Source organism: Ahaetulla prasina, chromosome 4, assembly GCF_028640845.1.
Source record: "Ahaetulla prasina isolate Xishuangbanna chromosome 4, ASM2864084v1, whole genome shotgun sequence".
Lineage (NCBI taxonomy): Eukaryota > Metazoa > Chordata > Lepidosauria > Squamata > Colubridae > Ahaetulla > Ahaetulla prasina.
This window is the reverse complement of record NC_080542.1, coordinates 4,493,110-4,510,558: the sequence shown is the minus strand read 5'-3', so window position 1 is coordinate 4,510,558 and position 17,449 is coordinate 4,493,110. Positions and strand designations below refer to the sequence as shown.

The 17,449-nt window shown below is 44.3% G+C and overlaps 1 protein-coding gene across 1 annotated transcript in view; it reads left to right on the top strand.

Annotated features, from left to right (window-relative positions):
- Window positions 1-5,479: 5,479 nt before the first annotated feature.
- The window catches only part of REC8 (REC8 meiotic recombination protein), a 35,515-nt gene continuing 23,545 nt past the window's right edge, over window positions 5,480-17,449 (top strand). Inside the window, exons 1-3 of the mRNA XM_058180319.1 lie at window positions 5,480-5,530; window positions 7,829-7,974; window positions 15,540-15,631. Of these exons, the coding sequence (XP_058036302.1) occupies window positions 15,541-15,631 (91 nt within the window). The 5' untranslated portion in view covers window positions 5,480-5,530; window positions 7,829-7,974; window position 15,540. The remainder of the gene's footprint in view (window positions 5,531-7,828; window positions 7,975-15,539; window positions 15,632-17,449) is intronic.

The following is a 17,449-nucleotide window of genomic DNA, read 5'->3' as shown; positions in this document are numbered from 1 at the left end:
GGAAGGGAAGGGAAGGGAAGGGAAGGGAAGAGAAAAGAGGAATAGAATAGAATAGCATAGCATATAAAAATAGAATATTAGAATAGAATAGGATAGAATAGAATGGAATGGAATGGAACGGAATGGAACAATAGAATAGAATAGAATAGAATAGAATAGAATAGAATAGAATAGAATAACAGAGTTGGAAGGGACCTTGGAGGTCCTCTAGTCCATCCCCCTGCTCTGATAGGGAACCCTTATACCATCTTCTTCTTTTCCAAGGTCCGAGACCTCTTGGAGGCCCCAACTCCTGAAAGAAGCCCTCTGGCACTGTCCCCTCCCTCCCTCCGGCCTCGAAAGACAGGTGAGGCCCTAACTCGGGACCGCCGTTTGGGTGGGTAGGAAAAGCCTCTTCCGCTGAGGCGAACATTTGCCTCGCTTAACCGCCGGGCAGGTTTGCCTTTCGGAATGACTGTCAACCCACAAACGCCAATCCTGACAGCCGCTTTCCGTTGTGGGAGGATGTGGTGACTCTCACCCTGTTTTTGCCGAAGTTTCGGCCGCCCTCGGCTTCTGCTTAAAATTGGAGCCGGCCGGAAGTTATGAACACAAGTGTGAAAACTTCCTCACACCCGCCTGTCTTGACCGCAGCTCTCAAAGCATTGTAGGAAGACGTGATGTCTATGGAGATTCTCGGTCATTTGGGTCACCGGTTGTGACAAAGGTGGTTAATTTAAAAAAAAAAAAACTCAGCTGGATCTTTGGTTTTTTTTTTCCCCTGAAGAGGTTTCGCTTCCCATCCAAGAAGCTTCTTCAGTTCTGACCGAACGGTGGAGGACGGAAGGGTTTATATTCCTTTGCAGTCATCTGGTCGCTAGTCCTCTCTCTGAGAGTCCTTGAGGCCACTCGGAGGTTTTATCTGTGCCCTCGGAGTCACCCGAAACGTGCAAACGTGCGTGTATCCCTCCAAATTAGACTGGGTATTGTTTCTCTGTGTCATATAATATCTCTGGGTATATGCATAATTTTGTAGGTATGGATCAGAGGTGGTTCTTTCAGCAGGTTCTGACCAGTTCTGGAGAACCGGGTAGCGGAAATTTTGAGTAGTTCGGAGAACCGGTAGTAAAAATTCTGACTGGCCCCGCCCTAGTGGTGAAATGTAAAAATTGTTACTACCGGTTCGTGGGCGGTGCGGTAATGTGACTGGGTAGGCGTGGCCAACTTCTTCTTTTTTTTTTTTACTTTTAAAAGCATTTTTTTTTTTTGCGAATCACCGAACACCTAGAAGCAAACAAAGTAATAACCAAAAGCCAACATGGGTTTGTCAAAAACAGATCATGCCAGACTAATCTCATTGCATTCTTTGACAAAGTGACACAATTAGTGGACCAGAGGAATGCTGTCGATATAATTTACTTGGACTTCAGTAAAGCATTTGATAAAGTAGACCATAACCTACTACTAGACAAAGTAGAAAAATGTGGGTTAGACAGCACCACCACCAGATGGATCCGTAACTGGCTGACCAACCGCACTCAACGTGTAGTCCTCAACGGAACTACCCCAAGGCTCTGTTTTAGGCCCAGTACTCTTCAACATCTTCATCAATGACTTGGACGAAGGGATAGATGGGGAACTCATCAAATTTGCAGATGACACCAAGCTGGCAGGAATAGCCAACATTCCAGATGATAGGCTCAAGTTACAGAAAGATCTTGACAGACTTGAACATTGGGCGCTATCTAACAAAATGAAATTCAACACTGAAAAAAGTAAGGTTCTACATTTAGGAAAAAAAAACCAAAATGCACAGGTACCGTATATATGGTACCTTGCTCAATAGTAGTACCTGTGAGAGGGATCTTGGAGTCCTAGTGGACAACCATTTGGATATGAGCCAGCCGTGTGCAGCAGCTGCCAAAAAAGCCAACACAGTTCTGGGCTGCATAAACAGAGGGATAGAATCAAGATCACGTGAAGTGTTAATACTACTTTATAGTGCCTCGGTAAGGCCACACTTGGAATATTGCATCCAGTTTTGGTCGCCACGATGTAAAAAAGATGTTGAGACTCTAGACAGAGTGCAGAGAAGAGCAACAAAGATGATGAGGGGACTGGAGGCTAAAACATATGAAGAACGGTTGCAGGAACTGGGTATGCCTAGTTTAATGAAAAGAAGAACTAGGGGAGACATGATAGCAGTGTATCAATATCTCAGGGGTTGCCCCAAAGAAGAGGGAGTCAAGCTATTCTCCAAAGCACCTGAGGGTAGAACAAGAAGCAATGGGTGGAAACTAATCAAGGAGAGAAGCAACCTAGAACTAAGGAGAAATTTCCTGACAGTTAGAACAATTAATAAGTGGAACGACTTGCCTGCAGAAGTTGTGAATGCTCCAACACTGGAAATTTTTAAGAAAATGTTGGATAACCATCTGACTGAGATGGTGTAGGGCTTCCTGCCAGAGCAGGGGGTTGGGCTCCAAAGTCCCTTCCAACTCTGTTGTTGTTGTTGTTGTTATTATTATTATTATTGTTATTATTATTATTCTCTGCCTCCCAAGTCCCAACTGATCGGTAGGAAATGGGGATTTTGGTTCTTCATGTTTTAGCCTCCAGTCCCCTAATCATCTTTGTTGCTCTTCTCTGCACTCTTTCTAGAGTCTCCACATCTTTTTTACATCATGGCGACCAAAACTGAATGCAGTATTCCAAGTGTGGCCTTATAAAGTGGTATTAACACTTTTAACGTGATCTTTGATTCTATCCCTCTGTTTATGCAGCCCAGAACTGTGTTGGCTTTTCTGGCAGCTGCTGCACACGGCTGGCTCATATCCAAATGGTTGTCCACTAGGACTCCAAGATCCCACTCACAAATCCTTCCAATCCTCACCATTCAGTCAGAACTGAAGAAGCTTCTCCGACGAGAAGCGAAACACCTTCAAGGAAAAACACAGCAAGCCCAGTTGCCTTTTGGAACAAGAAACTTGGGGACAGGAAGACGTGAGCTTTGCAGGAATTAAGGTGTCGGGGCCATTGTTGTGTGACCCAACCCTCCTTGTTTTGGGGCTACAAAAACAGGCTACCCGCTTTTCTTTTTTGCATATTTTTTTCCCCCCTCTGCAGCTTCTGGCTGCGATGTTTCAAACCTGCCGACAGCTAGCCCGATTTTTAACAATTATTCATTCTATTTTGCAGAAAGCCCCCCCCTCCTCTTTCTTCCGTTTGATAATCGCTTTGCTTGAATGCTGTGGCCTCTGCAGCTGTGGAACAGCCGTTAGACCGAAATACCATTTTTGCAGCAAAAATTAAAAACAAAACAAAACAGAACCATGGGACTCGTTAAAGACAAACAATGCATGTCCCTGAGCCATGAATTAAAAACAACTCTCCCTTGGCGATTTGGCTGGCTTTGCAAGGCCAATTCTTTATTTTTTCAGCAGAGACAGTCCTCGACGTACGACCGCGACGGAGGCCAAAATGTCTGCCGCTAAGTGAGACATTGGTTAAGTGAGCCCAGCCCCATTTTATGACCTTTCTTGCCAGCGTTGTTAAGGGAATGACAGCATATTTTTTTTTTTAAGTTAGTCACCGGGGCTGTTAAGTGAATCTTTGCTTCCCCATTGACTGTGCTTGTCAGAAGGTCGCAAAAGTTGACTTAGGACATTGCAATCGTCATAAATGTGAGTCAGGTTGCCAGGTGTCTGAATTTTGATCGCGTGGCCATAGGTCGTAAGGGTGTGTAAAAACCGGCCACTGGTCTCCTTTTTCAGTGTAACTTTGAAAGGTCATTATATACTACTTGTATCTTTACCGAATGGAATCTCTGTTTTAGTTCGTTTTCACGGCTCCGAGCCCGATGGGAGAGTGCAAATTTTGCAAAAACCAACCGCTAACTTTCAAATCTTTTTCACGCCAAAGGAAAACCGAGGATCACGGTCTCTCCTGAAGCGATCACGATCAAAGAGCCTGAGCCTATCACACTGCTGAAAATTGAAGTAAGCCCTCCTGCTAGGAAGTGGGTAAGAGGGGTAAGGGCAAGGATGATGTGATTTGTAATGTGAGAGCGTCAAATGTCCAACTAAAAGTTCCCCTCGCACACATGTGCTAGTCGTTCCCGACTCCAGGGGGTGGTGCTCATCTCCGTTTCACAGCCGAAGGCCCAGAGCTGTCCGAAGACATTTCTGTGGTCATCTGGCCGGCATGACTAAATGCCAAAGGCGCACAGAACGCTGTTACCTTCCCACCAAAGGTGGTCCCTGTTTTTCTACTTGCAATTTTTACGTGCTTTCAAACTGCTAAGTTGGCAGAAGCTGGGACAAGTAACGGGAGCTCACCCCATTACACGGCAGCACTAGGGATTCGAACCGCTGAACTGCCGGCCTTTCGATCGACAAGTTCAGCGTCTTAGCCACTGAGCCGCTGCATCCCTTTCAATGTCCAATCAGCGAACCCAAAATAAGGACACGCTCTCAGGAGCTTTGAATCCCCCCCCCAAATAAAACTTTATTGGATGCACCATTTTGGTACTGAAGAATCAAAACCCTCTCTGGTTTTCCCGCGTGAATGCTCGCCCAGTTAATCAATAGCTTCCCTTCCTCCCCACCCCTGGGCGATGACATTGTCCAATGATGAGACATCCTTTTGCTATGGGAACCATCTATCTCTTTCTCGAGCACCTGCAGCGGTGACCTTGATGGTTTCCAGGCTTTCACGATCGGCACATGATGTGTTCATTGGCAAGTTGAATAGCGTTGAGGTTTGAAGGAAGCAAAGCGGTTCAATCTTGAGAGGGAGAGATCCTCATAAAAGGTTCATAGAGTTCTGATCTAGGCTTCCCAAGAGCATGAAGCAGACTCCTTGTCCCGACAAAAAAAAACCTTTTTATTGAGTTACTGTGAATTCCTCTCATTCACATCCAGCAAAGTCTTTCAAGGGAGAATTTAGAGTCACAGACCTTATCTGGCTTGGAAAGCTGCCAGGCCGATATCTTCAAAACTTGGCAAGGAGTCATGAACCAATTAAGCGAACTTAATGGTCTCCTGCAAACTCCACTCCCCTGCCGCTCCTCTTTTATTCCCTCTGGGAGGGGCCCTTCATCGTCCACCTGTGGCTTTACTCCTGAGTCGACCCTTGTTCTTTAGCTGTTCCCTTCACCTGGCAGCTCTGTGCATGCGCACACTGGGAACAGGCTCCAGCTGTTCTTCTGCCTGACTGATGTCTGACTCCAAAGGCAGCTGTCAGACGGCCCTGGCCCCCTCTCTGCCTCTGACGCAGAGCACTCATCCGAGCCTTCCCCAGATTCCAGGACTGGCCCATGTTCCTCCCCAACCTCCTCACTGTCTGAGCCTGCCACCAGCTCGGCTGGCCGGTGGGGGGCCGCAACCCATAGCAGATTCTCCTACCCACTTTTAGGATGAGCAAGATCTCCCTGAAATTACAGCCGGAGAGATCGACTTGTTGGTGGAGCAGGAAGGATTCCTGGTGCCCGGTGTGGAGAAGGAGCCATTGTCCCCTCAGGCTGTTGTCAGAAAAAGGCGCCTGGAGGAAGGTGAGAAGTAGAGGGTCTTAGAAACTCAGGAACATTTGAGGTGTATCAGATCGATCGAAATGATCTTCTCCTCGGTGTCCTTGGTTCCTTTCTGGAATCCCTAGAGAGGGCTAGGTTTGAAATCCAGGGAGAGTCTCTGATTGGTCTTTAAAATCTTTCCAAAGAAGTGGGTGGTCCTTGAACAATAGGATAGCAGGGGAAGTCAGCGGGCGAGTCTGGAGGTGATTTTCAAATGCTCTGACCCTCCCGATAGGCATGCTCCTTCCTTCTTTAGCTGCCGACTGGGGCCAGGGTTTTGGATCAGAAACCAGAACAATTGAAGATGCCCTGGCTGGGAGAAGGCTGGTTTGTCCCATCTCCATAGATAGAGAGATAGATAGATAGATAGATAGATAGATAGATAGATAGATAGATAGATAGATAGATAGATAGATGATAGAAGATAGGATAGATATTATAGATAGATAGATAATAGATAGATAGAGATGTAGATAGATAGATAGATAGATATAGATGGATAGATAATAGATAATAGACATAGATAGATAGATAGATAGATAGATAGATAGATAGATAGATAGATGATAGAAGATAGATAGATAGATATTATAGATAGATAGCTAATAGATAGAGATGTAGATAGATAGATAGATATAGATGGATAGATAATAGATAGATAGACATAGCTAGATAGATAGATAGATAGATAGATAGATAGATAGATAGATAGATATTATAGATATAGATGGATAGTTAATAGATAGATAGACATAGGTAGATAGAGATAGATAGATAGATAGATAGATAGATAGATAGATAGATAGATAGATAGATAGATAGATAGATATGGATGGATGGATAGAGAGAGCTAGATAGATAGATAGATATGGATGGATAGAGAGAGCTAGAGAGATGATAGATAGATAGATAGATAGATAGATAGATAGATAGATAGATAGATAGATAGATAGATATAGTGAGATTAGATAGAGATAGCTAGAAAGATAGAAAGAGAGAGAGATTGAGATTAGATAGATATAGATAGATAGATAGATAGATAGATAGATAGATAGATAGATAGATAGATATGATAGATAGATGAAAGAGAGAGAGAGAGATAGAAAGATAGATAGATAGATAGATAGATAGATAGATATGAGAGATAAATGAGAGAGAGAGAGAGAGAGAGATGGATAGATAGATAGATAGATAGATAGATATGATAGATAGATGAGAGAGAGAGAAAGAGAGAGAGAGAGAGATATATTATAGATAATAGTGAGATTAGATAGAGATAGCTAGAAAGATAGAAAGAGAGAGAGAGATTGAGATTAGAGGTAGAGAGAGTAGATAGATAGATAGATAGATAGATAGATAGATAGATAATGATAGATAGATGAGAGAGAGAGATATATAGATAGATAGATAGATAGATAGATAGATAGATAGATGAGAGAGAGAGAGAGAGATGGATAGAGAGATAGAGAGATAGATAGATATGATAGATAGATAGATGAGAGAGAGAGATATAGATAGATAGATAGATAGATAGATAGATAGATAGATAGATAGATAGATAGATAGATAGATATTATAGATAGATAGATATAGTGAGATTAGATAGAGATAGCTAGAAAGATAGAAAGAGAGAGAGATTGAGATTAGATAGAGGTAGAGAGAGATATAGATAGATAGATAGATAGATAGATAGATAGATAGATAGATAGATAGATAGATGAGAGAGAGAGAGAGAGAGATATGATAGATAGATGAGAGAGAGAGAGAGAGATGGATAGAGAGATAGATATGATAGATGAGATAGATAGATAGATAGATAGATAGATAGATAGATAGATAGATATGATAGATAGATGAGAGAGAGAGAGAGATGGATAGAGAGATAGAGAGATAGATATGCAGATATATATTGGGGGGGAGGTAGAGGAGAAGGAGATTCTTACTCTTTCTTCTCATTTGTAGCTTTGCTCAACTTTCCCAAAGATTTTTCTAGAAGCTATGAGTGGAGTGGAGTGGAATGGAATAAAGAATAGAATAGAGTAGAGTAGAATAGAATAGAATAGAATAGAATAGAATAGAATAGAATAGAATAGAATAGGAATAGAATAGAATAGAATAGAATAGAAAATGCGGAATAGAATAGAATAGAATAGAAAGAATGTCTTTTTTTTACAAAAGTCTTTATTGCAAAGTGGTTACAAAATGCCTCCTCCCCCCACCATCCATTTCCAAGAGTTCTTCTAACTTCCCGATTCCCTCCCTCTCTCTCTCCTTTTGCAGCTGCCCTGCTCACATTCCTCCCTTGATTCATGAGTTGCGCCAGCCCCCTTTCCCCCCATTGCTCTGTTGTTGTTTTTTCCAGAGTCTGTGGAGGAAGCCAGAGTGCGAGAACCATGGGTGTCCTTGGGGGTGTCGCCTCCCACACGGTAAAGCACGATTTAAGGAATTTAAACAATCTCTGGGGAATATATATATATATATATATATATATATATATATATATATATGTATATATATGTAGGTCTTTGGTTATTCGGGTTTTCTCCCGCGTAAAATTGGAAGTGTCTTGGCGACGTTTCGACGAAGTCTCATTCGTCATCTTCAAGCTTCAGCTTCGTGCTTCTGGGAGCATATATATATGTTTTCTGAGGTTTTCACGGGTGTTTGTATGTAGGTCTTTGGTTGTTCGGGTTTTCTCCCGTGTAAAATTGGAAGTGTCTTCGCGAGGTTTCGACGAAGTCTCATTCGTCATCTTCAGGCTTCAGCTTCGTGCTTCTGGGAGCAATGTGATCGCAGCTGTTTCTTCCTTTTAACTGCTAGTGGGGGTTTGAACTGATTGGGTGGGAGCTTGGCTGTGCTCTGATTGGATGGGGTTTTTTCTGTGCTCTGATTGGATGGGGGTGTGTCCTGTGTTGGTGGGGGCTTGGTTGTGCTCAGTCTAGTCTGTGCTGCAGGGGGATTTGATACATTGGACAAACCAACAGAAGAATAAGTGCACGCATTGAAAAACACAAGAACTCATTCAAAAAAGAGGAACCAACTTCTTCCCTGGTCCAACATTTTAAAGTCACAGGACATGATATTGAATTTAAAAAGACCAGAACTATCGCCAAAACTGAACACTTTAACAACAGAATAATCAGAGAAGCCATTGAGATAGAAAAACGCCCACACAGCATGAACAAACGAGATGATACCTCCCGCCTACCAGCCATTTGGAAACCCGCCCTTATTGACAAACGAGTCCCTAACACGAGGAATGACACCAGACCCACACTCACAAGGTCCACACAGGATGTCACCACCGCACATCCACCCAGAAAGCAGACCCAAACCCACACTGATCATGAAGCACGACCAAGGACCAGAAGCCAGACCGCAGCTGCAACATTAGCCATTTCAAACCCTCCAATCCATACATGCAGCAGACTGACACCCACTATGAAGATGTAGCACCACCACAAAGCCAAACAACAGCTATGCAGCTCACCAGCTCAAATCCCCCTGCAACACCCACTAAACTGCGCACAACCCACCCCCCACCCACACAGCACACCCCCATCCAATCAGAGCACAAAACCCCCATCCAATCAGACCACAGCCAAGCACCCACCCAATCAGTTCAAACCCCCACTAGCAGTTAAAAGGAAGAAACAGCTGCGATCACACATTGCTCCCAGAAGCACGAAGCTGAAGCCTGAAGATGACGAATGAGACTTCGTCGAAACGTCGCCAAGACACTTCCTATTTACGACGGCCGCAGTGCCCAGAGGTCATGGGAATCCCTTTTGCCAAGCCGACGGGGGGGGGAGGGGAAGCCAGATTCAATCGCGTTAACCCACCACGTTACTGACTTCAGAACCGCGGTGAATCACTTCACTGACGCGCCAAGAAACGTTGTAAAGTGGGACCAAGCTCACTGAACCAATTTCTCAACTTAGCGATAGAAACATCCGGCTCAATTGTGGTCGTAAGTTGAGGACTCCCTGTCTATAAACTTCCTACCTGTCAATGTCAATGACTACTTCAGCTTCAACCACAACAACACACAAAAGCAAAGAATAGATCAGGGGTCACCAACCTTTCGGTCCTCGGGGACCGCTAAATTTATAATTTTAAATTCCGCGGACCGCTAATAGGATCTGCCTAATGACTGGCTGGGTGGGCATGGCTAGGTGGTCATGTGACTGGGTGGGCGTGGCCAACTCAATGTCACTCACGTCGAGGGGCGCCTCACCAGCCTCTACCCACCCCTCCCTTGCCACCGGCTCCTCGCCTCCCCGCCCAGCCTCCTTAGGGCCCCAATAGGAAGCAGTTGTTGGAGCTAAGCAGCCACCACGAGAAAGCTCAGTTCAAATTGGATCTGACCGAGAAGGAAGCTCAGCAGAAGCACCTCACTGTGGACTAGGAGCATAGGATTTCCAAGCAGAGGGAAGACCTGCGGGAGTGCAAGGCCTGGTACAGGCACCTGGAGGCTCAGCGGGCTGAGATGGTCAGCCAGTTTCAAGCCATGATGCTGTCCCACTGGAACGAGGCCCTCCGGCTCTTTGCCACCGGCAGCACTTCCCTCCAGCCTTCACCCAAAGCCCCACACCAGGAGGTTGAAGCAGACCCCAAGTCAGAATTTCTGTCCCCCTCTGACCCACAGAAAAAGATCCCGAAGGGGGAGACTCTCTCTGCAGCAACACCAAATGTTCATTGCACGTATCCGTCTCAGGGGCCCCCCTGATTTAGTGCAATATCTGGATGGGGAAAAACAGGCTCAAGTTTAATCCCTCCAAGACGGAGTGGCTGTGGATGCCGGCACCCCGGTACAGTCAGCTGCAGATGCGGCTGTCTGTCGGGGGCGAGTCACTGGCCCCGATGGAAAGGATGCGCAACTTGGGCGTGCTCCTGGATGGACGGTTGTCCTTTGAAGACCATTTGACGACCGTCTCCAGGAGAGCCTTCTACCAGGTTCGCCTGATCCGCCAGTTGCGTCCCTTCCTGGACCGGGATGCCCTATGCACGGTCACTCATGCTCTCGTTACTTCTCGCCTGGACTATTGCAATGCTCTCTACATGGGGCTCCCCTTGAAGAGCACCCGGAGACTCCAGTTAGTCCAGAATGCGGCTGCGTGGGTTATTGAGGGAGCAGTTCGAAGCTCCCATGTAACACCTATCCTGCGCAGACTGCACTGGCTACCTGTTGTCTTCCGGGTGCGCTTCAAGGTGTTAGTTACTACCTTTAAAGCGCTCCATGGCTTAGGATCGGGATACCTACGGGACCGTCTACTGCCAACGTCTATCTCCCAACGACCGGTGCGCTCTCACAGAGAGGGACTCCTCAGGGTGCCGTCAGCCAAACAATATCGACTGGCGGCCCCCAGGGTGAGGGCCTTCTCTGTGGGGGCTCCTACCCTGTGGAACGAACTTCCCCCTGGCTTTCGACAACTATCTGACCTTAGGACCTTTCGCCACGAACTTAAAACCTATTTATTCCGCCTTGCTGGACTGGCTTGATTTAAAAAATTTTTAATTTGATTTTATGGGTTTTAAATTTCTGTCAATTTTACAGGGCGTTATTATATTTTAAATTTGGCCATTTGAATAAGTTTTTTAAGGGTTGTTTTTTTAGTATTGTATGTATTGTTTCTTTTGTATTTTATTTTGGCTGTTCACCGCCCTGAGTCCTTCGGGAGAAGGGCGGTATACAAATTAAAATATTATTATTATTATTAATATAAAAAATGCAAATAATTTTTCTGTGGGCCACCAAAATTTTCTCACGGACCACCAGTGGTCCACGGACCACCGGTTGGTGACCGCTGTAATAGATACAAACCCAAGGTAAACTGCTCCAAACTCGATTGCAGAAAATTTGACTTCGGTAACAGAGTAGTCAATGCCTGGAATGCATTACCTGACTCTGTGGTTTCTTCCCCCAAACCCCCAAAACTTTAAGCTTAAACTGTCTACTGTTGACCTCACCCCATTCCTAAGAGGTCTGCAAGGGGCATGCATAACAGCACCTGCAAGCCTACCATCCCCATCCTAAGATTCCTTTTTCACTTACTCTTTTCACGTATCCAAATTAGGTTTATACTTTTACCTGTTTATCTTATATATGATTGACAAAAATAAACAAATAAATAAAATAAAATAATATGGTTGGAAATGAATTCAGCCAACAAGCGCGGGTCGATGAAAACAGAGAGACCTTTTTATTAAAATCAATTTTGCAAAAATAGGGTGGATATATCCCAGCGGATCTCAACAAGGAGTTTGAGCCAGGAAGCCACACCTGAAATTTCAAAAGCATCACATTTTATAGTTCCCTATCACGATGCCCCCCCCACATGCCCCTCCTAACATCGGACCAAATGACCCGTCACAGCTAATCCAGTGACTTCCCTTCAGAGACAATATCATCTCTTTCTTTAATTACGTGTTTTTCAACACCTCCCTATTACTACCAATACCTCCCTTTTTCTACCCATAAAATATTTTGCAAGCCTAGCTCTTCCTTATCTCTACTGCCCTGGCATTAAGGAATGCCCCCATAGCTGGGCCTCTTTCTAAAGGGCCTCAAACAAAGAAGATTTTATTCTAACACAACATGGTTACATTTCCAGCATGTCTCTTCTCCACTATCTTAAAGCAGAGTAATGTCTAACAAATTTAACAGAGTAGCAAAGCTGGAAGGGACCCTGCAGGTCATCCAGTCCAACCCCCCCTGCCTAAGAATAGAATAGAATAGAATAGAATAGAATAGAATAGAATAGAATTTTTTATTGGCCAAGTGTGATTGAACACACAAGGGATTTGTCTTGGTGCATATGCTCTCAAAATTGAATCTCCACTTATATGCATTTCTAACCTATATGCCTACATGCTATTTTATTTTTGCATTTTCTCATATCCTACAATATTTAAACCCACCAAGCCATGCCTATATCCTTGCTTTCAGTACCTGACCTCCCACCAATTGCTGCAGCTTATACCGTGGGGTGAAAATGGATTGATTGCCAACTGCCAGTTTCTTTATCCTTCCCACAAGAAACCTGGGCCTCTGTGGCTCAAACTGGTAAGACAGTCTGTTATTAACAGCAGCTGCTTGCAATTACTGCAGGTTCAAGTCCCACCGGGCCCAAGGTTGACTCAGCCTTCCATCCTTTATAAGGTAGGTAAAATGAGGACCCAGATTGTTGGGGGGCAATAAGTTGACTTTGTATACAATATACAAATGGATGAAGACTATTGCTTAACACAGTGTAAGCCGCCCTGAGTCTTCGGAGAAGGGCAGGATATAAATGCAAATTAAAAAAAAAACAAAAACGCCCTGAGATTCCCAGGCATCATGAAAATAGGCTCAGGATCCAGATGGATCTTGACAAACTTGAACCCTGGGCCCTCTCTAACAAAATGAAATCCATTGTAGCAGTGATGGGTTTCAATTTTTTTCTCTACCGGTTCTGTGGGTGTGGCTTGGTGGGTGTGGCTTGGTGGGCGTGGCAGGGGAAGGATATTGTAAAATCTCCATTCCCACCCAACTCCAGGGGAAGGTTACTGCAAAATCCCCATTTCCTCCCGATAAACTGGGACTCGGGAGGCAGAGAATAGATGGGGGCGGGGCCAGTCAGAAGTTTTACTACCAATTCTCCGAACTACTCAAAATTTCCGCTACCGCTTCTCCAGAACTGGTCAGAACCTGCTGAAACCCACCTCCGCAATGTAGAGAAAAGTCAAATCTTATATTGAGGCAAGAAAAACCAAAACTACACGTATAGACTGGGTGAAACCAGGTTTAATAGCAGTCATTGTGAAAGGGATCTTGGAATCTTAGTGGACAACCAGCTAAATATGAGCCAGCAGTGTGCAGCTGTAGCCAAAAAAAAGCCGATTGCAATCCTAAACTGCATTAACTGAGGGATTCAATCAAGATAATTAGGTAATAAATAAGGTAATAAATAAATAGGTAAGCATGCCTTCCGTCCCTGTCCTAATATTCCCTTTAATTGTATTCATTTTATGTATTCAGTTCATGCTTATACTTATATATATTACCTAATACGTACTCAACAAATAAATAAATAAATAAAAATAAATAAGATCAAGGGAGGTACTAACACCACTCTATAAAGCCTTAGTAAGGCCACACCTAGAGTACTGCATCCAGTTTTGGTCACCGCACTATAAAAAAGAGGTTGAGACTCTAGAAAAAGTGCAGAGAAGAGCAACCAGGATGATGAGGGGACTGGAGGCTAAAACATACAATGAAATGTTGCAGGAACTGGGCATGGCTAGTCTAGGGAGGAGAAGGACCAGCGGAGACAGGATAGCAGTCTTCCAATATTTGAGGGGCTGCCCCAGAGAGGAAGAAGGGGTCAAGCTATTTTCCAAAGCACCCGAAGGCCAGACAAGGAATAATGGATGGAAACAGATCAAGGAGAGATTCAACCTAGAAATAAGGAGAAATTTCCTGACAGTGAGAACAATTAATCAGTGGAAAAGAGGTTGCCTTCAGAAATTGTGGGAACTTCATCCCTGGAAGCTTTCAAGAAGAAAACTGGACTGCCACCGGTCAGACATGGCGTAGGGTCTCCTGCTTGGGCGGGGGCGGGGGGTTGGACTAGATGATCTACAAGGTCCCTTGCAACTCTATTAATCTTTTAAAAACCATTATTCACATAATGATGTGCTTGGGAGTTTGTGTGATGGGGGGAGGCAAGGGTTGGGAAATCCTGCGGTGTCCCCCCCCCCAAAAGTAACACATTTCTTGTTGCTTGAAGTTATTTGAAGACTCAAAGTGGGAATCCCTTCCTTACTCCCACACCATTCCAAGGGTGTCCATCCCAAATTCTATAGCTAAAAGTCTGCGGAGATTCTCAGTCATCCATCCAGGTCATGGTTGTCCCAAAGGTGCTTTTTTCAGGAGGCAACTGGACTTTCTTGGGTTTATTTATTTATTTATTTTCTTTGGAAGAGTTTCGCTTCTCATCCAAGAAGCTTCTTCAGCTCCGACTGGATAGTGGAGAATGGAAAGATTTATATTCCTTGAAGACAGCCCGGTCATTTGCATCCCGGAATGGATTTCCAGAGGGGAAAAAAAAATAAATAATTGCAGACTACAGGAATCATTTGCACCACAGGACACAGACAAACCTCCAAGTGGCCTCCACGACTCTCTACAAAGGATGCAAATGGCCAGCTGTCTGCAAGGAGGATCAATCCTTCCCTTCCCCACTATCCTATCGCAGAACTGAAGAAGCTTCTGGGATGAGAAGCGAAACCGTCTTTCAGAGCAAAAACAAGAAAGTCCAGTTGCCTGCTGGAAGGAAAAAAAAATAAACACTTTTGGGACAAGCTTGAAGGCTGTTATCCTGGAGATGAAATGAGACAGAAATAAAATTTATTTTTGTTTTATTTTATTTATTTATTTTGTCACAACAATATATGTAACTATCATACAGAAAGGTTATATAGTATATAAAGGTATAAGCATATATATATAGGAAGAAGAAAAGAAAAACAATAGGACAGGAACGGTAGGCACGTTTGTGCGCTTATGCACGCCCCTTATGGTCCTCTTAGGAATGGGGTGAGGTCAATAGTAGAAAGTTTTTGGTTAAAGCTTTTAGGATTATGGGAAGAGACCACAGAGTCAGGTAGTGTATCCAAGCACTGATGATTCTGTTACAGAAGTCATATTTTCTGCAATCTAGATTAAAGCGGTTGACATTAAGTTTAAATCTATTGGTTGCTCTTGTATTATTGCAATTAAAGCTGAAGTAGTCTTTGACAGGAAGGACATTGCAATAGATGGTTCTGTGAGTTAAACTTAGGTCTTGTCGAAGGCGACGGAGTTGCAAGTTTTCCAAGCCCAGGATTTCAAGTCTAGTGGGATAAGGTATTTTGTTGTTTACAGAGGAATGGAGAACTCTTCTTGTAAAATCTGTGTTTCATCATTTTATTTTATTTTATTTATTCTTTGTGGGGTGGGTGGGTTTAGGATGGAAGAGGAGGCCGCGGCTGCGAAAGAAACGGGACTGATGTTGAGAGAAGAGACCAGGCCTTCCATAAGCGTTCCTCTGCAGCCTTTGGGTAAGTGGTCTGCGGGCAAAGAGCGCGATCCGTGTGAGTCCCCCACCCCCATCCTTCAAGCAAACTTTCGCTTTGATTTTGACTCAAAAAAGGCCCGATTCTATGAAAATAATAACAACAACCACCATCACCTAATCCTTGGCTTAGGAGCACAGTTGGAACCAGAACTTCCACGGCCAAGCGAGGCTTTTAAGTGGGTCACGCCCGATTTTACCAACCTATTTGCCCCGGTTGTTAAGCGAATCGTGAGTCGGGCGGTCATTAAGCAAATTTCGGCTTCCCCTCCGTTGAACTTTTGCTTGGGGATCACCGCGGGATGCTGCTACTGTTCCAAATTTATACGTCGAATTGAATTTTGACCACCTGATTGCGACGTTAAGTCCGAGGTTGTAAGTCCCTTTTCTTACTTGTAATGAACTGTCACTCAGTGAATGGTTGTAATTTGAGGACTACTTGTAAACTATTTGTGGGGGGAAAACAGATTTAAATCGGCTGTGGGATCTGGAATAGCTCTGACACCTCAAAAAACCCAAGATCCGTTTATTTATATATTTATTTTTTGGCTTCCCAAGCCATCCAACGCAGGTAGTCCTTCGACTTACGACCACAACCGAGCCCCAAATTTCTGCCGCTAAGCGAGACACTCACGACGCGAGTTTTGTCCCATGGTTCGACCTTCCTTGCCCCAATTGTTGAGTCGACACGGACTCAACACAATCCAATGATTGGAAACTAATCAAGGAGAGAAGCAACCTGGAATTAAGGAGAAACTTCCTAAGAGTGAGGACAATTCACCAGTGGAACGACTTGCCACTAGAAGTTGTGAATGCTCCAACACGGGAGCTTGTTCTGGTGTGCAGTGCTCTATAGCATCATTTTGAGGAGTTGAAACAGTTTATGTCCAGGATGTGAGGGGTCTGTAAATATTTTCCCAGCCCTCTTTTTGACTCGTGCAGTATACAGGTCCTCCATGGAAGGCAGGTTGGTAGCAATAGTTTTTTCTGCAGTTCTAACGATCCTCTGAAGTCCGTGTCTGTCTTGTTGGGTTGCAGAACCAAACCGGACAGTTAATGAGGTGCAGATGACAGACTCAATAATTCCTCTGTAGAATTGGATCAGCAGCTCCTTGGGCAGGTGGAGCTTTCTGAGTTGGCGCAGAAAGAACATTCTTTGTCGTGCTTTTTTGATGACCTTTTCGATGTTAGGTGTCCATTTTAGATCTCGCGATATGGTACAACCTAAGAAATTTGAAGGTCTCTACTGTTGATATTGTGTTGTCTAGTATTGTGAGAGGTGGGAGGGTTTCTCCTAAAGGATCTGGCATTTGTCAAACTATATGTACCACCTTTTGATCCGAGCCTTATCTCACCCCCTCCTGCCTAAGAACCTACCTCATCTTGGATCTTCCGAGTTCCCTCCAGTCCAGGGGCCTAAATCGCGAGAAGTGTGAACTGCAAAGAAGATGATCAGGAAGAGATAACTGCGATGATGCTCATAAAGAGGCTCTAACCTGTTTCAGGGGATAAACAAACCAAATTCCAGGGAACACACAAATCAAAGATGCCAGAATTGGAGGTTTATGAAGTTCCTAAAGAATGTAAGAGGGAATTTGGATTCCCTGTCTTGTTGGTAGCTCTTCCCTGCGTGTATCTTGCTGTATGTGTTTGGAACAGCTAACCCTTTCAGCTTGATCAAGATTCAGCCTGCCCAAGGAGCTGTTGATTCAGTTCTACAGAGGAATTATTGAGTCTGTCATCTGCACCTCCATAACTGTCTGGTTCGGTTCTGCAACCCAACAAGAAAAACACAGACTTCAGA